The sequence below is a fragment of the Cygnus atratus genome, chromosome 6 (assembly GCF_013377495.2).
Source record: "Cygnus atratus isolate AKBS03 ecotype Queensland, Australia chromosome 6, CAtr_DNAZoo_HiC_assembly, whole genome shotgun sequence".
Taxonomy (NCBI): Eukaryota; Metazoa; Chordata; class Aves; order Anseriformes; family Anatidae; genus Cygnus; species Cygnus atratus.
The window spans coordinates 34,062,003-34,089,745 of NC_066367.1; the positions used below are offsets into that span (position 1 = coordinate 34,062,003).

Here is a 27,743-nt window from a genome sequence, read left to right on the forward strand (position 1 = left end):
TCCTTAGACTGATTGCATAATGTAGAAGTGCTCAGATTGAAGTTATTCACTGGCCAAAGTGAATTTGAAACATTAAAAAATCATATTCTTTTGTCTTTCTAGCCAGGCAATGTGTGAACCACTACAATAAGAAAACACTTGTATTAAAATGGAAATGGTGCTAGGTGTTAATGTATCAATCCCCTGTTCTACAATTCCGCCTGTGGGTGGGAAGAGGAATGGGCCTCAGAGCAATATATTTCTCTCCTATTTTTCCTTAAACAGTGGGCAATCCTGGTTCAGAGATGAGGAAAAATTAAAATATCAAGTCACGTAGCTTAGCAAAATTGACATGTACAGCTCCATCCTTTCAGTGATTCAAATCATATATTCCCCACCAAATAATCAATAACTTCATCCATAAATATTGAAGGAAAAAAACGTACTCTAACAAGTTACTTTAAAGTGGAACAGAAGTGAGTCCTGTTTCAGGCATTGCGTTGCAGGATTCCTCCTGCACTGATTTTACTGGTTTTAATATGCAGCCTTGGACATTTTCAATCCCTTTCAGACAAACTGATTCGTTCTAGTTCTTGCTCTGCGCTGTTAGCTGAAAGGCTCTCACCCATGAAGAGCGGAAGGTGTGGGATGTACATACACCTTTGGCACCCAGACCTTGTGTGCAGACCGGTTTGTCCCTTCCCGTTGGGTGGATGCCAACGACGTTTGCTTTGGAGCTCCACGGCTGGCTCAGACGCGTGCAGTCGGGGCCGGCTGCCCTGGTGGCTGTGCAGGGGCTGGAGGTGACCCCCATCGGGCTGACCCCCGGGGGGGTGCGGACGGATGGGCTGCATCCTGAGGTTCCTGTACCTAGGCTAACCTGTCTTCTGCCAACATACATGCCTTCTCGTGGGAAGGCTGTGGGGAGAAACCAACCCAAAGAGCAGCTACAACATGGACCTTTAACTTGAGGACCTTCAGTTTTGCATGCTTTTTTCCCCCTTCTCTTCTGATTTTATCCCCAACAACCCCTTTTTTTACCTGTTATAATCTCTTCTCCACATTAATGCTCTATACCAGACTTGTCTACCCAATTCTTCCCTAATCCCCTCTTTATGCAAATCATTTCAGTTGCTTTTCTTTATCTTTTCAGTTGATATTTACCATCTTTATTGCTTCCCAACCTCATCTCAGGCCTCCCGTTTGTTTGTAGTGCATGCTGGTTGGGGTCCGCGTTTACTCAGAGCTCTGTTTATGTGGTGCCATTTGTTAGCCTTTTAGCACTACTGTCAATATCATTAATAATTATCAAATGGGAAACTGGTGATCTCAAAGTCAGTTTCACTGCTGAATAACTAGTTGTTCCAACTCTGCCTCAGTCATTTTTGCTAGATTTGTGCCTGCGATGTCCTTCCTGACATCATTTTTTTCTTTTTTTCTGACCTTAAATAGTTATGTTGTGGTTTCCTCCTGTAAGTCCATGCTTCACGTGAGTGCTACTGAATCCAAGGAGAGCATTGCAGTGGTAAAGGTCTGTGTATGCTTATGTCCTTACAGGATCAGGGCCTTAGACTTAAACCTGAGTCTCAGTAGAGCCCTATATTACGTATTCTGTAAAGTGTACAGTACTGCTTATTGTCTCCTTCTATAATTAGGGATTGTGTAACTTACCAAAAATAACATAAATGTTCCACCTGGGATTTTTGAGAAACTAGTTGCAACAATGAAGGAGCATCAATATCAAAAATAAATGAGATCATCGTGATTTATTAGACTGGTTACAGCCAACAAGTCTGAATAAGTCCTCTCCTCTCCCCTCTTATCCTCTCCTCTCTCATCACTGAACTCCTTTTTCACTCCTTTTTCATTAATGGCACATGTAAGAAATAAGTTAACTAGTTAGTGTTATGTTGGGGGTAATGAGAATAATTATACAACACAAAATGAGAATTTTTCTGATCAAAGGGAAGGTAAACAGCCACATTAAAATAATTAATTTGACTTTATGTACTGGCTTTGATTTTTCACAGGATTTTAGAAATTGAAGCCAAAGAAGATCATTACACCATTGTGTCTATACCTCTTGGAGGTTATACTTCTTGTAAGCCTCATAGGTCATCCCCTTTATTAAGTCCACCCATCTGATTTACGCTACAGCATAGCTCTGGTTTTAGTGTCTGGCCTGCACGTACCTTCCTGGAATTATCCGTCATTGTTTTCAGATGTTCTAATGACATTTAATTCCAAGTTTTGAAGCCACTAATGTAGGTGCCCCAAATTGAAGTGCCATGGTACAGCATAATTTTACTGGTTGGTAGTTGGTATTCTCACTCTTCAGCTTTTTACTCTTAGGAAACTGTTGAAATGAATTTTTAAAGGAGAATTGATTGTAACTTTGGTAAATGAATATGATTACCAAGACTGTCTGTAATTGGATTTTTACTTAAGAGGAACTATATTTATGTTATCTTTCCTTATTGCTTGCAATGCTGTGCCTATGACATTTCTTTCCCATACACTCCCTTTTGCCGGGACCATCTGTGGAGCTGTAAGTCAGGCGTGTGCCTACTGAGAGCGCTTGAGCTCCCCTGGTTTGATGCTCCTGTGTTTCTTTGGTAGTGGTGTAACGTCCTCCAAAGATGTAGTCAGCGTCTCTGCAATTTGTCAGCATACAAACATTTGATTTCACTGTGTTCAAGTTTATAGAAGTAGTGTCTGCTATTCACTCTTTATTTAAGATAAACATAGTTAAAGAATATAGCTTCCATATGCTTCTTTATGCCATATGCTAAGAAGATGGCACACAAATGCACTGTTGTGAGTATAAATACAGAAGAAGAAGAAGACAGAAATTGTCATACTGAGTGTCCCGTTAGCAATCCTAATTCAGTATCTCGACAGGGCCTTGTCCCATCAGAAGGGGAGATCTCCTCCCCAGCCCATTCAGGTAGCACTTGCCTTATGCCTCGAAGTGAAGCAGTTGCATCTGCAGCTCTTTTCATCGCTCATATTAATCACTGGATTCAGCTGGCGTCTTAATGCACGTATCCACGTGGTGAGTTAAACAACTCCTGCTCTGCTGTGAAACCAGGCTTTGCCTCCTGCCCAGCCGGGCTGCCAGCAAGGGGTCCTCTAGTCACACTCCTTCATCAAAAGATACTTTCTCTTAGCATTTGAAACATGGTTATCTTTCAGTTCAGTTCATGATCTTGTTTTTATTGTTATGAGTGAAAATGTACTTTTTTTTTTTTTGTGCCAGTCGCTGTTTGATATTTATGTCGGCAGAACTGCATTAAATTGTCATCCTGGAGTTTGGCCCCAAGTGTATAATTCCAGTTTGGTGGTGTTTACCGGCACTAATAAGAAATAGTGGGACTTCAAAAGGAAATCCTCTATTTCTCCTCCTCAGAGGAATCAAGATTGCAGTTTGAAACCCTTTATCTGGCAGTGTCCTGTTATTAGCTGTTTCTATTCATATGTTCGTGTCCATTTTAAATGCTGCAGAGAAATCATACGCTATGTCTAGGAGGGATTTGCAGTTACTATGGGATTATTTTTTAACTCATTGCATAGGGCTGAAAATGGACTGTATTTGCCCTTCAGTGGTATCCCACTTAAAAAAAAAAAAATAAAAAAAATTGAGATGTTGACAGAACAGAAATTGCTTTGCAGTGTGTTTGTTTAAAACCATTGTGACAGACCTGAGGATTATGAGGAAGTATTTTCTTTGTAACAGAAAACACAATGAGCCAAACCAATCAGTGGTTTGAAACCACTGAGGATGAATAATTTTATTAACTTTCCTGAAGGTCCACTAAGAAGAAATTTGTCTCATTCTGTTTCCAGAAGTGCCTGTATTTGAAAATGTTTTTCTCTTAAATGACAGACCTAACCTAACTGGGAAATAAGTTTGCAGCAGGCACAAAGGAGGTGCCTGTTTCCTGAACAAACCACTAGGATCGATCTGGCAGCTGTGCTGCTCCTATCTGCTACTTCTGAGTCCATTAAAATGCCCTAACAGGCATTTGTTTTATTATTTAATTTATTTTAGCAATTCACGCAGCTCACCTCAGACATAGCATATGCATACGGCAGAAGTCCTACTGGTTCTTGTGACTGACATGCTGTATTTTGCTTTTGTTTCCCATTGTTGCTGTCAATAATATCAGCCTCGTGTTAATAATATCCTCTCTTCCTCGCTCATGCTTCTCCACGGTACATTTCAAGATGTCTCTTATTAGACAAACCATTACTCTTTCTGATTTTCAACTCCTTCTTGTCTCTATGCTTTTTTCCTTGTTGCTTCTTGTGGCAAAAATGTGATTACCTTTGCTCATCTCTGAGAGTCTTCAGGCTCTCTTTTAAATCCTACTCTTTTTTTTTTTTTGACAAGTTTTTGTGTGTGATGTAATCCCCCTCAAATCTGGTTACTGTTGTCTTTACCATATGTCTTCAAAATTACTACTGCATGCATGCAACACAGCATAATCCATATTACTTGTTGTTTTAATTTAACTTTCCTCTACCCATGTTTACTATTGCCATTAATTTCTTTATGCTCCATAATCTCTGTCAAATATTTGCCCTGACCTTACATATCCATTACTTTTAGCATCTAAATAGCCTCAGCAAACTCAGTGAGTTATTTGTGTGCTTAAAATTAAGGGCATTTGTGCAGAAGATGTGGCCATTACATAATAACTCATTGCAGCATGGAGCGTCTGTTTTAACATTGATATTTAAAATTTCCATCACTTGTGTCACCATTAATAAATGTCAGGAATGAATTGTGGTCTTCTGTCAGATAGTGGTAAACATTGCAACAGGACAGTTTATTATGCAATTGCATATATTGCTAGCTGGGCCTGCAGCACAGGGTATTGCTCACTGCTCCCAGACACAAGCTGTAGCAAGGCTGAGAAGCCCTTGCATACACTTGACCATCCTTCACGTGGACGAGTTTGTGTTGCTGAATCTTTGGTGTCCTCGGTGAAGGTAATGAGGCTACACAGACCTTGGGCATCAGTCTATTACTTGTTTAACCTTCCTGGAGAGGGCAATTACCCTGCTTTCCCGTACAGAGTGGTGACCCCTTCCTCCTGCTTTCGTTATCGAGAAGGGGAATGTCTCCACGTTTCTGACTGCCAGCGTGGAGAGATGGCAAGGGTCAAAAGGATTGAAAGTGAAAGGCAAGGATCAGCAATTTAGAGGTGGCTATTAATATGCTGATTTACTGTCACTTGAGTCTAAAGAAACTTTTAACAATTGCTTGCCTTTTGCATGCTCTTTAAAATGCTGTGGTTTTTTTTTGTTTTTTTCTCCTTAGAAATCAAATTGCATTTTAATAAATTACTTTTATTTCCAGGTGGTTGCCGACTCATCCCTTACTCCCATGCAGTACTGTACTTTAAAAAAAAAAAAAAAAGAAAAAGTGTGAATTCATTGCAAACTTACACCCCACTAAATCCTTAAACTGTAAGAAAGCAATGAGTTACTTTCCCCTTTTTCTTCATGCACTCCTAGTTACAATAAGTGCTGGCAACAAAAAAAAGTATATTCTGCCTCAAAAATCTGAATTATTTAGAAATCTCCATAAAATAATAATACGGGTTGTTAAAGTTAAATAATAATATCTGGTTTAAATCATTTCATCTTCTGTAACTTTATGATACAATGGGAGGACTTGCCTGAAGTCAGAGGACCTAACATGACTAAACTCTTGGGGCCAAATTTAATTCCTAACTCTGTCCCTGGTTTTACTACTTAAATCAAGTCATGACCTATCTTTGCCTTGGTTAATGACAACGTAGGATATAAATAGCCTATAATCTTGGGGATTTTCTGAGAATTAATTATTATTAATGAAATGAAAGACTCCATGATGTGCAGACTATTTTTATTTATTATAATTACTTATTATTAATTCACTGAAACTTTAGGAAGTTTTATTGTTGGCTCCTTGTGACTCAGATTTATACGTTAGTACTTTTGTGCTCCATCATGACTATTCAGTGCCATTACCCAGCCTTAAAAAATTCATCATTACAGGCTAGCTCCAAAAAAGGATGGGGGTGCTGAAGGCAAAGGGAATTGGCTTAAAACGAAATTCGGGGAAAATCAATGCCTCTCAGTCTTGGGCTGTGCTCTTGGCAAACCCCATTTGACTCTTGCCTTACACAAAGGCATCTAAGCCCAAATTTGTAAGACCTCAGTCCTACCCCAGGCCTGCTCCTGCTCTTTCCTATTGCCGTGGTGCAGTCTTAGAGACCGGGTGAAGCTTTAGGCAGGGGGGCATCATGTTTTAATGTGACAGTGGCAGGTGTGAAGGCACTTCAGTCGGATGGAAGTCATCAGAGTGACGCTGTCCTCACCTGAGACCCAGAGTAGCTGGTTTTATTTGCTTGTTTGTTTTCATGTTAGTGCATCCATTCAGTAGTGCTCTTATAGGAAGCTGTCATGCTCTGGAAAAGCAGGCTGGCAATAAAATGCAGTGGCTGTGTCCCCTTTCTATCATGGGATTACCAAGGAGGAGGAACGCATGGGTCTCCTGCTTGCCAGGCTGCAGGCTGAGCGCTCTTCCCCTTCCTCCTAAACATCTCCATCTATGCAAAAGAGAGTCAAAGGCTTAAATCCAGAGAGTGGGAGGGCCCAAGAGGAAGCACAATGTTTAGGGCACACAGTTTGGAGGGTGCTTACATCTTGCTGCAGGGAACGTTGAGCTTCATAAGCAGCATCTGCTGCTCAGACAGTCATTCCCTTCATCTGAAATACAGAAGAGATAACAGTTTTGGAAAAAGAAGCTTTCTTTTATCTCTTTTCCTTTTCCTTTTTTTTTTTCTTTTTTTTTTTTTTTCCTTTCTTTTCACACTTCAAAACAGTTTCAGTTCTGTGGGCGATGTGTGCATCACAGCTCGGGAATCCTGGCCTCGACCAAACATGCTTTATGGCACATAGCTGCAGTATTATATCTCTTCTCCTTTGGTCGTACAATGTATCATTGGTTGAACTGTTACCCCAGCACTTAAAATGACTGCCTCCTTGAGAATATTGAATTTATATCATCATTTAGATAACAAACCGCTCAAATAAGAATGTGTCTTTATGGTTTTGTGAAGCTCTCAGAACATGTTTGAGTGATGCATGAATAATGACCTAAAAATAAATCAGCTTTATATTATTAACCCAGAGGTGTGAATCTCCCATGGAACACAAGCACGGACTAAATACAGTGTAATACAATTCATACAACAATATAAAGATTTCTGTCCCTTTACTCTTCAGCTGTCACGTGCCTGTCAGAGACCAACGAATCTGCCGATGTCACTGAATGCCTGAGGTGGGCAGGACCGATGCCGCCTCTTGTGCAGGAGTGTCTCGTTCCCTGCAAGGATGACTGCACGTTTACCCCTTGGTCTAAATTTACAGCATGCTCATTTGATTGTGAATCAACCAAAACTAGGAGACGGTCACTCACAGGTATAATCTTTTATAATATCTATCTGGTGATGATGCTCTTGAATGATGTTTCTTGGATGTTGGTGAACTGATGTTGGGGCTTTGGAAAATTCCAGCTGGGATAGTGTACATCCCTAATTGATTTTTGGTCTGATACTGGCTGATTTTTGGTCTGATACTGGTCATTGCCTGCTTCTGCTTTATGCATGTGCATTTCGGGATGAGAATAGTGCAGAAAGTCTCAGTGGTAGAAAGCCATTTTTAGACATAAACCAAATAGTGACAATGCATTATGCAAGTTTACCTGACCTATTAATCTGGGAAACGTGCAGCAAATGTGCGTAGAAGTAGAAAAATAAATGTATTTCTCTGTTTAAGACTGTTGAAATCTGGATAAACTTTAAAGCAGGGAGTTCTGTGCTCAGCAGTATCCAGTAGCTCAACAGAGCAAATTAATACCATGAATGAAGAAAGAACGGTGTTGTTTAAACTGTTTTGCTTGATCTTTTATGTACGTTCATAAAATGTTCTAGTTCAAACTGTTTAATGGAACATTCTCCCATACTTGCTGTTATGGTGGTTTGTAATTACATTCTTTGAATGCTGACCAAACTGGAAAGCTTTCTAACTGTGTGGAGCAACTTGGTTTATTGGGATTTGTTCATCCGTCCCCACTGTGTCTCCCCATCCTCCCTCCCACCCCCAAGTTACTTCAAGCCAAAATTAATTGTACTGTTTTTAGAAGGTTTACAATGAAATTACTGTTATTATCCTGAACATCCATGTCTTGTCATACTTTTGTGTTTGAGAGCTATAGAGTAGCTGGCTTTAGTGTGTTCCCTTCCTGGAGTTGAGCTCCACTACCAGAGGTGAAACTTCAAAGACTTCTACTGTAGAGCAAAAAATCCAACAAAGCCATAAAAATGTGCTCTGCTCTGATAATGTCTGGGAACTAAGTGACAGCAAACTGTGGCACCTACCACTGTTCCTTGCTTCTAGAATCACTTGTACCACGATTTTTATTTTGTTATTCACTTTGTTACTGCTGGAATGTTCCAAGTTTTTAGTAACTGACAATCACAGCATACAGACATAATGGCATCAAACTGCCATTCATGAGTATGATTCGCTATAGGATAAAGATTTCTCTTTCATAAAAATCATTATTATAAAATGCTCTATTGTTTCTGTCAAAGACCATATTCTAAAATGTTCTCCATATCAGTGCTTGTACGTTTAAAGAAGTAGAAATCCCTATCAGAATAATATATGCTTGATCTTATAGAGATTGTGATACCGTAAGAAATATTAAGTAAATATTTATAAGTAAAGTAATTTACTTACTTATAAGTAAATATTTACTTCCAGGTAGTTTTAAATCAGAATTTTCATTATGAACATGTGTACAAGCTGCAAAACAGTATGGTTCTACCTATCTCCTTTCTTGCTCTGTTATACATCAGACATAGATCCATTCAAGACCAAAAATGGTTTCTGCTATCCAGGTTTTGGTGGCTTATCTCCTCACCTATACTGCATTTCTCGTGATCTGACTCTCCCATAACACCTTGCTGGGTTCCCTTCTTCCCAACGGGAAGGATTTTTAAGCCTCAGCCCACTCCCTGCAAAAGCATCCTGAAAACAGTGGTGAAATACAGCAGGTGTCCCAAGTGGTGCTGGGTGGCACAAAGCCACAGGGAGCAGCCAGGGAAGGGCCAAATCAGAAATCGGCTCTGGTGTGGCCACAGTTCAGAGAAGTCAGCGAGATCAGTGCTGACCTGTCTTAGAATAAAATTCATGAAAATTGGTGCTGGCCTTAGTCATACAGCTGGAGAGCAAAAGTCTTGGGAAAAATCTCTTCCATATAAACTCAGTCCAAATATTTAAGGAAAGTGCTGTTTAGGGAGTTCTTCACAGTTTTTAAACAAGTCCTTTACCCATTTGTATTTCACCTTTTCTGTGGGAGCGTGTAAGTTGTATCTCCTTGCTCATCATTGCATACGTCTATGCTCAAATGAATGCTTTGACTTCATTTTAAGAGTTCGTTAACAATGTCATATTGCGGGAATCTGCTAATTGTTTGCTAAGTATTTGCTAATTGTTTGCTAAGTGCCTCCCACTCAGTTTTCGATAGTATTATTCATTTTACTTTGTAAGTAATCATAGACTCTACATTCAAAATTAGTCGTTACTTAAGAAGCAAAAGACTTATTACAAAGCATATCAAAATTCAAAGTCATTATGATGAATATACATTTTATTAAGCAAGTCTTCAATTAATAGTCAAATATTCAGTGTACTATAGATATAATGCATTTTATGCAGATAGATATTTTCTTAATGTCATACAGTTTTTATGGATAGTATGTACTACCTATAATATTTAATGTATCTAAAGTTAGTGTTCAGAAGTTCAAATTAAACAAAAAAGCTTTTTAATTGAAGGGTTTGTGTCCTTGAAAATTTTGGTGATGACATTTGTAATCATCATTTTAAAAGCAGTCTGTGAAGATGATAAAAATATCACCATCACTGATTTTAAAACTACTTCTTTGTGAAGAGTATGGTATGAAGGCCACTTCAACCTTTGATACAGGGCTTTAATAGCAGCTTCATTAGAGGATTCCTACGCAATGGATGGCAGGGCAAGATGGAAAAAATGTTTTGTGGGAGAGTGAGATTATTAGCATCCTTACCTATATCTGATATGCTTCATATAGTCATGGCAAAACTTAGAAACCATGCAGTCATGGGCAAGTCCCAAAGTCCTATGTTTACTAATACAATGCAAAACATTTGGCTCTACATTTATACTGGTTTCGTGGCTTCCATCAACTTGCTGAACATGAAATACTGGAAATGCCACTAGAAAATTCCCTATCTGTTTAAAGCCTTTTAAGAATTTCCTTGAAGTATGGGGAGTTGTACCTCTTTTACCTCACCTGAATTCATTCATAAATATTTGTTATGAGTGTTAGGGAGGATAATATGAATAATTTCAAGTTCCCTTATAGTCCTTCGTGGTAGCTGACTTTGTAAAAGCCAGCGCGGCATGTCCCCTGTCTCCCAGGTGCCAGGCTCAGCCGATGAAGGCTTCCCCAAGGCTGCGGATGAGGAGCCAGCCTGGTCCACAGCTGCTCTTGGGGATTCTTTTCCTCCCCCTTGGCTGTAAGGGCACAGGGAGATGGGGCACAGAGCCAGGCACACAGATTCACGTGCTTAAAGGGTGCTGCAAACATGCCGCACTCTCCTTTAGGGCTTGCCCGCTGTTGCGCTGCGAGCTGAAAAACAGATACTGGCATTATTTGCTTTCTTTGAGTTTATTATCCCTTTGTGTTTGCAAACTTTACCTTCCCCAGGACTCTCGACGTACAATTTTGAAAGAGCTGGGGCTTGGAGGACGATAGTAGTAAGGGCCCTTCTCTTTGGAGATGCCTGCTCATAGCAAGCAGGTGTTGATAAGGGCAGCTGTGCTCCTGCTGACATTGCTGCTGGTGCTGGACCAGCAAGGGGCTTGTTGGGTATATAACTTCATGTTTCTTTTTACTATCGTACTGGTCTGCAGTTGCAAGGAAAAAACTTTTTTTTTTTTTTTTTTTTTTTGAGATCAGAGCTTTAAAAACTTTTTGCAGAAGTATTTTTAGAGTGTTCAGGATCCCCAAAGAGTGTTTGAGGATGTGATACAGAGGCAGTTTGTTAGCAAAGATGAGTTCTCCCCGCCTGTGTGGATGACAAACACAAAGGCATTCCTGAGTTCAGACAGCATAAAGATTGCTCCACTTCACATTGGCTAACCCATGCCAAGAAAAGCATTGATTTTACCTTTCAGAGGCTATACCCCTTGAGCAATTGTAGGGGTTCGGGGAGCATGGATTCTCTCCTTCGCATTATTTCTTCTTGTACCGGGGACCTCTTCTCATGTCTAGAAGTCCTCCAGGAACGGGGGCTGCAGAGTGCAGTTGCGAAGAGCTGCCCTGCAGGTTCATTTAAATGCGTCTGCTTCCTGAAGCTACCGAAGGGGAAAGATCTGTAAACAGCCTTCTTTTCAAACCTATTGAAGGAATAAAGCAAAAGAAAAGATTAAACCAAATGTAACCACTGAAATGCTTTCCAGCCCTAATAATTTACTGAGGATTATCTTCTCTGGTTTCTTCAAAGTACGGTTTGTGTGCAGAGTGCATCTTTAACTAATTTGTAAAGTAGCCTCAAAGAAGAAGTTGTGGCTAATGTGGAGTCCTTTGTAAGTTGTCCTGGCAACCATTGATTGCAAGCGAATGGAGACAAACAATCAATTTATTTTCATCAGATAATTAGAGAAAAGTGATATTATATAAAATTACAAAGTGTTTTCTGGGCAGACCGTTACTCCAGTAAGACTTTGAGTTTTGCTCCTTGCCCTATCCATCAGAACAGTATTTCCAAGTTCTCTGGTTGCCCCTGGAGATAAATACATTGTCCTTGCACTCCAAAGCACTGGCAGCAGCTAATAGATGCTTCGGAAACGTTCCTGGATATTAACATTCAGATTGTCTTGGTTCTAATGTGTTGAATTCCTGCAAGTATAAATAATATGACATGTCGTTATCAAAAGTAGCAGATGTTAAGCTAACGAACAGCTTTCTCTCGTTGGAACAGGGCGAAGCAGAAAGCGAGACAAATGCCAGAATACAGAAGTTTATCCTCAGGTTGAAACAGAGCTGTGCCCCTGTGAGGTGTTTACCTCCCAGCCCCATGGGAATTGGTCAGACTGCATTATCGGAGGAGGGAAATCAGAGCCACAGTCAGGAATGCGATCCCATGGAGACACCAAAGAGTGTGGAGAGGGGATACGGCTGCGCGCTATTGCCTGCTACGATAAGACCGGCAGACTCGTGGACCCATCTCACTGTAGCAGTTCAGGTAAGGAGGTAAAAATAAAACAAAATTGGACAACTCGTGTAAACAGCCCTGATGCTGGGCACTGTGATCCACTCAACAGTTCATTTTGGAGCCTATCACACGTGCGCCTGTTTGCTGGTTGGATTTCACGAGGTTGCCGTGAGTGTTGGACACAGTTCTTCTAGTATCTTATTGCTCTTAGTACCAATGTCTTCTGCAGTCTGAGGGTCTGATGACATTTTTACAATTGAAATGAAATAGAAGAGGGCTAAAGTTGACTATGGTGTCAGAATACCAGATGGATTTCTTTTCTTTGTATTAAAATCCCATAAAAGTATAAACTAGTTTAGAGACAGAAGCTATATTCCGATCAGCACGTTGTTTGATGATATATCCTACTTCAGCTTTTACTTGCTTTTAGATTTTTATTCATTTTCACTAAATTTGGAGGTTCTTAAAGTTGTTTTCAGTGTGGGAATCAGAAACTTTCTATGGACAATCATATTTAATTGTAAAAACTCCGTAAAGTCCCTGCTATGTTGCTCATGCCAAGTACATGTGACTTCAGCAGTCAGTGGTCTCATCCTTGCAATTTTGAGACGGTCTTCAGCTCAAAGTTGTACAGAGCATATATTCCAATTCCACTGCTTGCTGGGGCTCTAAGCTATGCTTCTGTCTTAGTAGCAATTTGACTCTACGTATAATGTAGTAGCCTATATTAAACACATGCTTCAGAAGGTGGGCAGAAATAGAGCTGAAGTAGAAACACAGCAAGAAGGAGATGTCATTCTATCAGGATATTTTTTCCTATTTTTCATAATTTGCAGTTCATCATAATCATTACTCTAAATTGATTTACAGGCAAAAGTCATTATCTTAGGAGCAAATTCTGTACCCATGCTGCCCCCAAAACACTATTGCTCTCTGACTTCCAGCCAAAAACTTAGGACACCACACAATGTAATATAGCGAGTTGGAAGACTCGGTGAGCTGTGTAATGGGAGAAGGAGAAATGAAGTCTCAGGAGGAGATTAATAAGTACAATGGGAATCACTGACGTTCCAGAGTATAAGGGAGCAGAGAAGCTGCTCTGTGGAGGGTCTTCAGGATGAGGATCAGCAGCCTGAGCTGCATGTGGTAAAGGGGAAAAAAAAAAACACATCCTAATGAAGTGATTCAGTTCTGGAGTGAATTCCTCTCGCAGCTGTTTATAGCTGTTCCAGCTGGCTGCACGGATTCATAAAGCAGCTTTCTGTGGTTTGTGTTTCAACAATGTGCTGTTGTACCAGTTGATTATGCCTCTGTGGCCCATGAAGGAGGAATGCTATACCTTACCCCACAACGTTACCTTTTCTTCTGCAAAAAGCGAGCTGTTGAGTTTTGAAAGGTGGGTTTGCCTGTGCGGTGCCTTGCTCGTTTGCAAAGCTCGAGGCTTTTATCACTACTAAAAAAGAGGAGCTCGTCTATGCGTGGGGCTTCTCTGAATAACCTTGAAGCCTGCTTCCTGTCAGTGATATTTATGTGGTGTTTTTAATGGTTGGGCTTCTCTTAGGGAGGTAATAGGGAGTGGTAGCTCAGGGGGATTGGCTTTCTTGTCTTCAGCTTTTTATCAAAGCAGAAATGATTGCAACACAGCCCCAGCACAGGATCCATATCAGAGTGTGGTCAGTACTGTACAGCAGAATCCTCTCATGTGCCCTTAACGTCTGCTCACAGAGTGCTCTTAAGACTCGTAGTTTTGGAATTGGGTGGTAAATGAGGAGTGAGATGTTTCCACCTTCTGGATACCCCGTAGGAGTTCCCTTAAGGGTGAATTATTTATTTCCAGCCAGATCCCTGTGTAATGTTCAGGATGTATAAGCTGCTCTCCCAAACCAGAGAATCTCATTTGATGGAGGCAGTCAGGATGGTCTCTTCATCCTAAGAAGCAGACCAATGTCACCATGGTCCGGGAAGAAGTCCAGTAAGACGCTGAGCCTTGCAAAGCCTTTGGAACTCCTGGTCAGACCAAAGCAGTGGTGCATCAAAACCCTTCGTGAGTTGAATCCTGTACCTGTGCAGGCGGCTGAGGCTGTCATTCCTCATTGTCACCCAGTGTTGGACAGCTTCATTTCTCTGCAAGGTGAACAGGAAGCATTGCACCCCTCTCCAGAGCACACGGATATTTCTGTGACTTTGGGCACAGAGTGCTCTAAAGTGGGCAGAAAGCTCCCTCAGCTCCATTTCCACCACTTGGGACCTGCCTTCCAACCAGAGCCGTTAAGTGAAGATAAGGCCAATATTTACGGTCTCAAGAGCTGGGAGCTTTCAAAATGCACTTCTGAACACATTATTGAATTAGTGATAGCAACAAATCATTATCCAATTAATAATTAGCAGAATGTTATTCAACCATAATAGAGAAAAGCAAATTACAGAAGCATGCAGAATTGCTAAGCCCTGAGAAATTATTCATGACAGGTTTTTCTGAGTAGCCTAGTTTGTCTTGTTCACAATTAGTATCAGCTGACCTTTTGACATTTTCTAGGTGACTACATTTATATCTAATTAAGTCATGGCCTTGTTTTCTGAATGCTGGGATATCTAGGCGTTGTTCTTGCTTTATGAGTTTTGGGGGTGAGCATGTTCCTCTTCTCTTTCTTTCAGGTCTCATGACCTCTCTGTTTCCTTCTCTTGTCCTTTTGCCAGGACAATGCTCTTCCTTTCCATCCTTTGAATAAAAGTGAGAATTTGTAATACTTACTTCTTTGTTGGGTGCTTTTGAAGAATTTTTACGAAATGTAAAAAGACGCATGTAGGGTTACAAACTTTGCCTTGGAAGCAGATTTAAGTTTGTCCCAGACTTGATAATACGACGAATATAAAGTGTAGGACAATGAAAGTGGTCAGTCTGTAGCTTTTCTAGAGAGCAGACTTTGGGCTTTTGTCCTCTTGCAGCAATGATTTTCACTTTCCCTGACTGAAACCTGGCTGTTAAACTTGCCTCTTCAGTAGGATTTAATTGATCTGTATCAAAGTGAATGTATCAGTTATCATGTGTACATACAGTGAGTTTGAGTCCAATGTAGAGATTGATCACTGCTTAGAGAGGTTCACAGTCTGAGGCCCTGAACTTACAGTGAGTTTTCGGGGAAATTCTGCATTTGCAACTTGGGGTGGGGGGGGAACAAAACAAAAAACATACCTTCCCCAACCACAGTCACTGCAATTAAATATTGGATTAACTCATGATCATTAGGTACAACCAACTTCAGAAATATAAATCCCAGACTTTTCTGAAACTTACTCCCTTCTGCACCAAACCTTTTGTTTTATGTCCAGAAAACAACACACCATAGCTTTTTTAATTTATCTTTTCATACGACTGGCTTTTGTGATGGTGTACAGCTTTATTTTAGTGGTGTCATTGTTTTCCTTGTTGGCCCACTCAGTAAGCTCAAGAAATAACCTGCAGTTTCTAAACTGGGCTAATTCATTTCTCCTGGAGTTGGTTTGCTTTCCTTTTCCTTCCTTTAATCTGGAAATGCAACTAGGAAATTACGGATAGAGGTAACTATCTCCAACTATATTACAAAAATATAATTGATAATTTGCCTCAATTAGTCTTCCCAGAAGAAGACTGGATTGTCTTGCTTTCAGCTTACTGCTGCTCCAGAGGGTCTCTGTTTGCTGGTTGGCATTTGGAGCATCCTCTTTGGATGTGAAATTGTCCTGTTAATTGCAGCTCATCTGCTTCTTTCAATCTGTTATCTGAATTCCTCATACTATTTTTGCATTTCCACCTCCTTTGTTTTGTATTATTTCATGTGGCTCTTTGCCTCTTTTTTTTTTTTTCATGCTGTGCCAATTTTTATTTTTTTATTTTTTTATTTTTTTATTTTTTTATTTTTTTATTTTAAATCTTAGAGGAACATAGGGTGTCTCATCTGTTCCAAATCAAAGGCTGGAGATCTCTGTGCTGTTGCACAGAGGCTTAGCTTTTGATCTGATGGGGAATTTATGGAAAGCTGGAATTTATGAAGTGTGCTTATACTATTCAAATTGTGCTTTGCTCACAACAACAAGAGTCTGGAAGAAAGACACAACAGACAAATAGATCCTGGCTTTAAATCACGGAGCAGTTGGCTTCAACCTACAGTCACCTTAAAAAGCTTTAATTATCTCTAAGTTTTTGAAGGGCATGGCAGGGATGCTAATATACCTCGTTATTCTCAGTAGTAGAATGTTTTCTTACACAGTTTACTTGCATCTAGACAAATCAAAGGGGGTTGTGGCTGCTGAGAGGGTTCCCGGGCATTTCTGGTGATGCAGAGGTGTCACTCAGACCCTTCCCAACAGGTCCGTTCCTGCTGCTACCAGGAATGCTGCTGTCAAGGTCAGTCTTTGAGAATGTCACTTCTACTCCCATGAGGACCTGGAATGAGCGGGATTAGCAAGCATTTGCACCGGGAGGAGTTAAAAGCTTTGACAATGTGAAAGCTCAGAGTTGCTGCTCTGCTGGAGGAACGTTCCCTGCTCCGAGGCACAGCAGGACAGCATTCGCCAGCAGTGACGACGCTGCTGCTGTCCTGCAGAACTGTGTCCCTAATGCTGAGAGGTTCAGGACAGTATGCAAAGGTCATAGAGCAGGCATTTCAACTCCTGCTGCTGAAAACCAGGTAGTCTCAAGACTTGTGAAGTCTGATTTTCTGAAAGATCAGCCCACAGCAGTGCTATATTTCTGCTCATGGCATTCCTCTGGGGCTTGCGCTCCCTCACTTGGAAATCCTGGCCACCAGCTTGATGGACATGGCGTGACCGACTGGTGAGCAAACACAAGGACCCACTGCCTGACCCTCGGGCTTTTATCTTTTTGCTTACCTGAAAGCAGTCTTACCTTCAATTCTAAAGCAGTAATTCCACATTTAGCAAAATTACTTTGTTTCCAGCTGAAAGACACAGGATGCTGAAAGCATCTGAGTTAAAAGAGGATGAGTTATTTTAGGAGAAAATAAGACACTTTCAGATAGCTTTTAATCGCTGGTCTTCAATAATCTTTCCGCAAAATGATATTTGTGTACCTCAAAAAAAAAACTATAAGCAGAGCTTAATAGATTAAAGAAATGTGACCCAAGTCTATCCTGGGCTGATAGCACACTTATCTTTTCTACAAGGTAACAATTATGGAAAAATCAAGTTGGAAAAGCTATGTAGAATAAATGCCTATTCATTTTTGCAAGTGTATCTGTTTTGACATTTGCTGTAGTATAAATTTATTCCTATGTGGTCAGTTTTATTTTGAAGAATGAAAATGTTGCCGAAGCCCCCAATTTGGTTTTGAAGCTCTTCAGAAATAGAAACTTTTCAGAACAGATGTTTCACCAATTTTTGAAAATAAGCATTTAATTTCATTTTTAGCCTAAACAAAATTGTATATTGAAGTTTCGTTTTTTTAAAACACAAACCATTAATTCCAGATTTGAAACAGATTTAGTTTTAAGTGATATTTGTGCTGCCATAGACAGCATCCAACAAACATCCACAATTTTTGCCTCTTTTCTGGCAGCCTCAATCTTGACTGCCTTACTTCTTCTACAAGGAAAGTTGGCAGTCCTGCCTAGGCTGTCCTCTTCCAGCTCTGCACCTTAAACTTGACAGCCCTGGGATGCCTCCTCCTCTTAAAAGTATGGCACCACCAGTTGATGGTAAGATGTAGGCTCAGTGTTCAGACTATGCTGCACCACCTCCGTTTGGCATTTGGGCCATGAAATACTGTCCTACTCTTCTTTCTTTCTGTCATTTCTCCTGTGCCTCCCTGTGGCCTTTTTATTATAAATAAATGACTCTATTACTTACCAGGACAAAGCCTTTCAAAGACTGCTCGAGGAAGAAGTTTCAGCTAAAAATTCACCTTGTTTTCTGCCCATCTCATCCCCTGGCATGGGAATTAAGGCAAGCTTTGGATCACATGTGTCTGAATGGCCTTGCCAGCTGCAGACAGGGCTGTCCTACCCTGCCTTCAGTCCCCACTTCAAGTGGGGTGTCAAGGTGCTATTGTCACCTTTGAGTGTTTTGGTTTTTTTTTGCTATCTCAGAGCTAAATAGCTTCTAAATTTAGCCCTGAAATCCCATCTGGGTTCTCCTCTGGACCTTTCTCTGACATTTCTACAGGTTTCCGTGGGTGCGAAGTGACAATCTTAATTACAGCTGTGGCTGCCGATGGAGCTGTAGGCGTAAAGCTGAGCTGTAAAGGACCTGCCCTCTATTTCTTGTCTGTATACAAGACTTTTACTTATTGCTCTTACAGCAGTGCTCACAGAACAGTGCTTTTCCACTATCTCTTCCTTTCCTTTTTTACCAACATCTACTCATAAGAAAACTTGGCCACAGCTCTTACTTCCTGGATGTTAAAGAACTATCAAAAGAAATTGGATCAGAAAACAACTGTTTAGACATTGCTGTTCTTTATGGTTTCTGTTTTTGGCAACAGAATCAAAGGTAAAAAGCCATCAAAAAAACATCATTTCTGAATGGGGCAAGCTGTCTATCAAAGAAGTTTATTTAAAGCAAGACTTCCCCTGAGGCACTAATACATAGTAATGCACATTATTCCAGATCTGTATCTTCTTACAGAAAGCGAGCATGTATCTTATGAGAAAATATTTAGAGGATTAGGTATTTGAGCACCATCCTCTGTAGGTGCTGCATTTAGTCATAGTGATGTGCTATTCTTTTTTCCCCATCTTTCTTTTATGCTTTTTGCTGCATTCCATAAAATGACCCTTTTGAAGAGGTGGCACTACCAGCCCATGAGAAAAAATGATTTTTTACGAACCTCAGAACTGGCTTTCTGCCTTAGAATATTACGTTTTTTGTTTCAGAACCCATTCCAATAGCTGCTGTCTGGGATAGTAGCGTTTGCTGTAAGGTGAATCAGGCTACAGGCTTTCAGAGGAAGAGTTGCCCATGTGCTGGGGCTTCCTATCCGATGGGTTCAGGTGCATACCCCCTGGTGGTGCAGGCATGCACACGAGCACTTACTGCAGAGCAGCTGATGCACCGCGAGCCTTTGCTTGCTGAACCACCTTTGCCCACCCTTGCTTATGGCCCTGCCTTTTGTTTCTATTATTGGGTTCAGTCAGTTTTTCTGTTGTTGACAGGCTGATTAAAACTCTTCCATGGGAGTTGAGAACGTTTTTGGTGTAGAAATAGTAACTCGGTGTGGAAGTAGTCTATCAGAGACTCAGGACAGTTTTGATAGCAAGGTAATGCACTGGGCAATCTACTGCTGACTTCTGGAGTAGGCTACAGTAAAGGTATCTTTTTGAAACGTGGCCAGTCTCTTCATCCTTAACAATGCATTTATCACAAATATGGTCTGTTACGAAGCAAGGCTCTAATAAAATGTTATCATACAAAGATGGACTCAGAATTAACATTTTTCTCTCCCTATGTATCGTTCCATTTAGTACGTTATTCTGGAAGTATGAAGAAACACTGTTTTCACCGAAGGCATTTCATGAATGGAGTACTCTAATGTTAAAACCTCTACTTTTCCTGCTCATGGAGAGCTTCATGATCCCTTTGAGAGATGTGTAACTGAACTGGGAAGTGACATATATTCATGTAGTTCACAGGATTCCTCTCGTGTCTTACAAGGCTTTTTATTTTTCAATGTTTTTTTAAGCTGGTTGCTTTTTATATAGCTCCAATGAGTATGTCTGTAAGGCAAATAAATGGATGACAAGTCATTTGTAAATGGGAAGTCACTGTTTTGTATCTTTACCACTGGTAGGGAGCCCTGTGCAACCTGCGTATAGTAGGCATCGTAGTTGTTTCCAGTGAGTGTTTACAGGTTTCATGTTTGACATATTCTGAGGATTTTCAGAGACAAATTAATGTATTTCTGCTTGTATGGAGCAAGAATCCTCCAAAAACAAGAACTCCACTTATTGCATTGTTGTGGTTTAGCCCGGCTGGCAGCCAAACACCACACAGCCGTTCGCTCACCCTCCCCCCTCCCTCTCCGGGATGGGGGAGAGAAACGGGAAAGTGAAGCCTGTGAGTTGAGATAACGACAGTTTATTAAGACAGGAAAAATAATAACAATAATAATAATAATAATAATAGTAATAATGTGTGCGAAACAAGTCATGCACAATGCAATTGCTCACCACCCGTTGACCGATGCCCAGCCTATCCCCGAGCAGCCGGCCCCCCACCCTGGCTAGCCACCCCTATATATTGTTCAGCATGACCCCAGATGGTATGGAATACCCCTTTGGCCAGTTTGGGTCAGCTGTCCTGGGTCTGTCCCCTCCCAGCTCCTGCTGCACTCCCAGCCTGCTCGCTAGCAGGACAGAGCGAGAAGCTGAAAAGTCCTTGGCTTGGTGTAAGCACTGCTCTACAACAATTAAAACGTCAGCATGTTATCAGCGCTCTTCTCATCCTAATCCAAAACATAACACCCTGCCAGCTACTAGGAGGAAAATTAACTCTGTCCTACCTGAAACCAGGACAGCATATAGGCAAGTGTCTAAATAAGATGAGCTGATTGCCAAGGCAGCAGTGAGTTTGCTGGTGCATGACATACAACAATAAGGTTAGCATGGAAGGGGGAGATGGGCGGGTAGTTGGTATCTTTAAAGGTCCCTGATGTAGTCTGCTTGATCAGAGGTTGGGAGACAAACTTAGAAACATAACAGTGGCTGAGTTTAGAAGCTTTGAAGAAGTGAGTCTTAATTAAAAATATAGATAAAATTAAACTTAAGCCCAATCTGCTCTAAGGATTATTGTAATGATATTGATGAGTATCTGAGCAGTTATCTTTCCTTAGCCTATGTCTGAGTGTGAGTTACACTTTGAAATCTCTCTGTTCTCCCATGTTTGTAAGTGAGGATGGTGTAAATTAAATAACTATGAGCTTGGTTTACAAAGCTTCTGGTATCCCTCACTACAGACAGATTCCCGCTGGGAAATCTTGGATCTCATTTGTATTTAGTAAACCAGGGGAGTGACCGTTATAAACTGTAGTATTTAACAAGATTGCATTGCTCTCTGCTTCTGTCTGAATGTATTGGCGAGGAAATGCTCCAGCAGGGGAGATTGAAGTGCACAACCGGAGTGCTCAAAGTCACACTGCAAAATTGAAACAAAAATCTATAAGGAATTCAACACATCAATACTCCATGTGGGGGCCTGCTTACGTCACGAAAATGTCCTATTTCCATCTCAAGGTTTTCCATCATCTGAATGAGTTGTGCTGCTCTCCCCGTGCCCGTGCTTAAGCTGTGAAAAGCCAGGAGGACCGTTCCTCTTCTTAACACCCTGTTTCTATCAGATTTACATTTTTTTAGTACATCTTTAATTAAGGTTGGATGTCTTTGTGTCCCTGACTCGGTATGGAGGTGGAATGAAACTCCTTATTGGAGCAGGCAGGACATCACGACAGAATAGCCTCGGTCAGGAGAGCCTGGGGCTGGACCTTGCAGCAGCTATCTGCCATTCAGGGCAGTGCTCACAGGTTTTCCTGACGTGCATAATGGTTAGTGGCATCTTCAGAACAGCGTGAGTATAATTAAAGCATGTCGTTAGGTTTCTCATTTAGCATCAATGAGACAAGAAGGAATCGAGGCAGTGTATTGATTTAGATGTATTGATTTGCGAGGTCACTGTGTCACTCGCCTCCTGTGATGGTGGGGAGGGAGGCTGCAGAGGTCAGCAGGGGCTCAGAAACTTCTCACTGCCTTCCCAGGGGCTGGGTGACCTGTTCTTGAGCAGAGGCCCTTACACTTGTTAATACTTCCCACGTTTGTAAATTAAAGTACAAGGAACGTATGTTTAAAAAAAAAAAAAAAAAGGAAAAGAAAAATAGTTATCTTTTGCTCATGTTGTCACGGACCTCCTTGATAATATTTATTGCAAATTTATCTAATTGCTTTGTGCTCCCTTCTGCAGAGTCATCTGGTCGTTTATGCTGTCTGAAATAATCGCAGTATTATAGTGCACAATGCTTGCTAATTATCAGGGTACAAAGAAATGCATCAGCATTTCCTATTCCGTAAAATGGAAACTGTAGAGTTGTTTTGCAAGCTAAGTTGTCTGAATGAGGCTTGCCTGTGTCTTGGGGTCATAATTTGGCAGCCGAAATTCGGTGGCATATTGTGTTGACAATGCTTGACGTCGTATGTTTAGGAACTGGCAGAAAGATGCTCTCCGTGGAGGGCACTGAACTTCGAAACTGAGTTTCTTGGTGTGCTCCAGCAGAGCCTGAAGCCACTGACCTTCCGGCCGGCTGTGATTTACTGAAGGGGGCAGATATTTTTGGTGCCATTTGGTGACAGCTTTCTCCCAGTGTTGGACCCTTGTCTCTTGAAGACGCTTCCCACCCGGTCCAAATAGCCCAAGACTCTATTGATCTTCAGGGCACTTGGCAAAGTACATCTATTTTTGCAGCTACTGTGGAATTGGGCCTTTGAGAGAAGTCCGATGTATGAGAAAGAGGGGAATTTGACGTTCTGTGGACAATTTAATTTTGTCTTCATGGTGTGTTGCAGATGTGTGTACAGCCTTCAAAAACAGCCTTGTTTCATTATCTACATCTCATAATAATAATAATAATAAAAAGTAAACGTTATCTCAGGTTTGTTTTACCATATCTGCATTTATTATGAATTGAGTCGCCTGTAAGAACGTGTACGCTAAACAATTCATAATGAAGTACGGTGGGATGAATTTCTTTCCTAATATACAGAGGATAAATACACTGACAAAGGGAAAAAAAGAAGAAAAAAAAAAAGCTATTCAGTTTTGTTTGGAGAAAGCAGATGATTTTCCCAGTTGCAGAGTGGTGATCAAAGCATATAGGAAAACACAGCTGAGCTCCCAGCCTAAGCGCCATTGATCCTGGTGCATGAGTTTTTATTTGACTAAAGACTTTTGTAAGACATCGGGGCTCCCAAGCAGCCGGCCCACCCCTTCACGGCAGGGGAGCTGCTGCGGGAGGAGCAGGGATCATTTCCAGGACTCGTTTTGTGGTCTGGAGCCGAGACAGATTTGTGCAGTGAATTTCTGCCCGTCTGCGTCGGAAGTTCCCCGCGAGATGAATGTACGCTGTGAGGTCCTGTTTATTTGCACTCAGAAGACAGCAGACGAGTCTCTCTTCTCCAGAAGAGTTCTCAGTTTGGTTTGCAATGTGCTGTGAGGAATGTGCTAATTAATGGAAATTTCCTTATTTAGTTAACAGATTAAATATAGCAACTAATACAGCTTGTATTTAAGTCAGGACAAGGTGTAAGCTTGCAAATTTTTTAAGAAAATGTAAAATCAAAGTAAATTAGGAATCATAATGCAAAGTCAGCATCAACCCGTCTGCCTTGTCAGGATTTATAGAGGCTGTGAAATTGAACAATAAAACCAGCCTTTGGATGAATTTCAATAACAATAACGATGAATTAAACTTACCAGCATTCTTTACAGGTCTTCTCTGGTCTATTTAGAATCTATAACCAGTCTGCTATGAGATAACGAGAGCATGTGCCTTTTTGTTGGGAACAGCCAGGTGGAATAAATAAGCTAAGGTGGTCCATTATTCAAGCTTTGTAAAATATTTGATGCAGAAGTTATTTCTGCTGTTTTTTCGTTGTGTGTTTAATGAATGAATTCATTAGATTATCTCTTAAATTTCCCAGCTAGCAAACTAATAATGCATAAAATCTCTCAAATTCTCGCATATTAGAAAAAGTAAAAAAAAAAAAAAAAAAAAAAAAAAGATTAAACATTTATTCTGGCAGTATTACATCTTGTTCAGGTGCAATTGAAGTTGTTAGAAACTTTAAGAATCCCAGATTTATTCTGCTTAGTTTCCTTCAGCTAACAACGTTTGCCCTTGGAGCAAGGTTTAAATGTTTGGACCAGAACTGCTTAGGACAAGGTGCTCCTCTTGCAGCTCACAGACCACGGGCTGCCCTGGCTGGGGCACAGTCGTGGTGCTGTGGTTAGCTGGCAGATCCCGTCACAGCTGCTCGATGCAGAATTTTAACCCAAATTAAAACACCAGCTTGCTTTGTGTTTGATCCCAAAGCTTCAGCGGAGCAGAATCTGGCCCACCGAGTGCCATGGTCCACCAGGTCTCGCTAATGAAGTCCCTAGCTATTAGACTTTCAGCTCTGCGTGGATTTACTGGTCTTATTCTACATATTTCACAGCCGGTTACCAAATAGCAAAATGATTCAATTTTTTTTCCCCTCTACCTTTGGTCTGTGTAATTAGAAACATTTCTCCTGTGTCACTGTCCACTTTGCTTCTCCCGTGTTTGTAGAAGGGTGATCTCTTTTATCCTAGAGACTCCAAGGGAAATTACTTGTGTTATTACTAGCGGCAGTAGCGGTGATGCAGAATTGTCCCTCTCTTAGTAATGACCTTGAATTTTATGAAGCACCTCAAGGTTTACTAACAAGGGTAGAACTGCTAGAAGTTTGTTAATTGAAATGATGAAATATGCTAGAGAGGATACAAATGAGTTTAAAGCCAATTCAATTAGAAGTGCATCTGTTTCCAAAGCTGCCAGAGGAATGTTGTTTATTTTCCAATCACTTTTAAGTCTGCCTCTTGGAATCCTTTTGGCACTTTTGTTTAACACTGCGCACAGACCTTACACCCTCGGCAAATTTATCATTTGGAAGCGCAACAATCAAGTGGATGTCAGCATCTCACATTAGCCTGTAAACCTACTAATTGCCTGCTTCTCCCACCACGAGCCAGTTGTGAATGTGGAGGGGGACACAGACAGATGCTGCAGACCCTCGCTGGATGTGCCTGGTGTGACGTGTGTTGTTTGGGTAGATGGGAAAGAAATTGTGCTACTGCACAAATCCATCCCCCTGTGCTGCCGACATCCTCCGGACCATCATTCAGCCACCTCCTCGGCTCTTTTGGGTTGCACAGCAAAAATGAGAAAAGAAGAATAGTTTCTACACCATGAGTTTGAGCCTGCACTTCCAACACCCACCAATCCTTGCTTTATTCATCTGCCTTCTCCTGCTTCATCTCTTTTAGGTTGCTCAGAAAAAAATGAGACAAGAATAATAGTTGTTACATCTTGTGCATTCCCAGTGCATACTGTGTATTCTGCGGGTACTTTGTTTATTATGGACACTTTAGGGAAGAGACTCCATTTGTGGCTTGTAGAGCAACAAGCACATTGTTCTTAATGAATAAATAATAATTAAATGAGCTTGGCAGCCTAGGTAAATGCATTTGGTCATCCTATTATACTGGCAATTTCTCAGTACTAAAACAATAGCACTTAATCATAAAAAAACCAAACAACATCAACAAAAAACTTATTTGATCAACCAGTTCATTTTTCTCCTGTCAATTCAGGACTATTCCCAGTAGCATGTTTCAAAGTGCTTACTTACAATTTCCCATGCAGTCGAGTTTCTGTCGCTACCTCATGCGACACCTGTGCTCTAGCTCAGTGACATGCAGGAGCATGATTCACACAGTGCAGAGGTTCTCATCTGTAGTTTCTAAATTAAATGAACTTTAGTCTAATGGTATTTGAGATTTTGAGGAATAAATAAAGAGGAAGGAAGCTTCAAAAGAAGAGCAGACGTGGAAAAAAAGGCTGGGGAGAGCCTGTATCTTTTTCCATAGAAGGTCTTGGAAACACAAGAAATCTTTCATACCAAGTTCTACGGATGAGAGAAAAATGGGGAACGCAATGGATGAGTGAGGTGCTTAAGGATGACATTGACAAAACCATATGAGTAATCTCACCCATGAGTTAATCTCCCCAGGCTGAGTGACAGTGACTCAGAAATATATGCACGCTCTTTCCTTTATTCATGTTCTGTTACGGTCAAAATATTTCTCTGGTTTTGGTCTGTAACTGTGTTTTATTGTCACTTCTACTGGTAATAGCCTGAATGTAGAATTTGTTATTAATAGCTGGTTTTAATAATGTATCTATTTACTTATTTATTTATTTATTTATTTTCTCTCTTGTGTTATGCACCTTCCCAGTGCAAAAAGTTTGCTCGGAATGCCAAATCTAGGTTTATTGTGTGTATCCAAACTCAACTCTTTTCAGCCCCTTGACACTGGCCAGCCATTTCTTGGCTCCTACAGAGAAAACCAAATATCCCATTCTCATAAGTAATGGTTGTAGATGAGCTGAGTACAACATTATTTAGTAGTTTCTTGTAAAAAGATATCTGTAAAGACATTGTATATCTGAGCAGAGAAGATTCATCACACAAAGATTTTTGCAGGAATTTATTTTATTGAATGAAATCTTTGATCATGGGAATCTCAGCAGTGGATTGACCTCAAGTGGTTAATAGAAGGTATAATGATGGCTTGTGAGAAGAGCTTAAAAGAAGGTTATATTCCCGTTTTGATTCTTTAGCACTGTCGAATATGGAAATTTGGTTTCTTTTGGGCAGTAAGGTAATTTAATGCTCTATTAGCTGGATATTAATTATTTATACTTAATATAATTTATAAATATGGGTGAGGAAACTCAAAAAGGAATAAGCTGGCCTCTTAGCACCAGGAAGTCTTTAGAAATCCTGTGGTTTGAGGGATCCCCACAGCACTTTGCTGCAATGAAGTAGAAAAGATTTCTTTAGTTTTGTTTATTATACTTTTCCTTTCTCTTTCTTACTTTTCTATTTTTTTATTATATTTCTTTTTATTACAGAGGTAGATCTTGAACTGCCAAAAGGCTTAGCCCATTTTGCCTTCACTGATAAGTTGATAACCCCTCTGTCTAATCCTCCTTTAAAACAAGGCACTTTCTTTGTTTCTGTTGAGAGTTAATTACCTAGGCTGTCACACAGCCCAAGGAAAAATGATATTTCATGTGGTGGTGGATGAGAACTCTTTGGAGAACTGCCTAAGAAATGCTTCTCATAAATCTATCATGAGAAAATTTCTTTTACTTATCATAACGTCTTATGAACTGTTCTAAGTGGCAACCTAAGCAGGTGGAATAGAATGTTAGTGGGAAATTGGGGAGTTTCGTTTTGGGAAAAAAGTGAGTCTATTTTGGAAATATTTGTATATGTGTGCGCGTGGGTATAATCTCAGCTCGATGAGAATACAAAACATGCAAAGTTGAACTATCTCAGATATGTGATCACCACCATAATGGGTTTGGTAGGAAATAATTAAGATGCCTAATGCCAGTGGCTTTGAAGCCACAAATGAAAAGGCAACGCAACTCACAGAGATAAGAGGCAGCAAAGTGAAGCAGAGCATGCTGTACGGGGACAGCTGTGGAGCTTTAGGAAAGAGTTCCAGCAGGAGCTGCTGTGCAGAAACAATCGCAGCTGTCAGACTAACAGGGTGGCTGTGCAAAGGAAGAGGGAACAGAGTACCAGCACGAAGCAAAAGGAAGAAGAAATAGAGCATCATTGAACTGAAGGAGGGAACTACTGTTGTTT

At 40.7% G+C, this 27,743-nt stretch overlaps 1 protein-coding gene across 1 annotated transcript in view; it reads left to right on the plus strand.

Moving 5' to 3' along the window:
• THSD7B (thrombospondin type 1 domain containing 7B) overlaps positions 1–27,743 on the plus strand; it is a 263,133-nt gene that overhangs the window by 156,082 nt on the left and 79,308 nt on the right. Inside the window, exons 12-13 of the mRNA XM_035556107.2 lie at positions 7,261–7,455; positions 12,070–12,333. Of these exons, the coding sequence (XP_035412000.1) occupies positions 7,261–7,455; positions 12,070–12,333 (459 nt within the window). The remainder of the gene's footprint in view (positions 1–7,260; positions 7,456–12,069; positions 12,334–27,743) is intronic.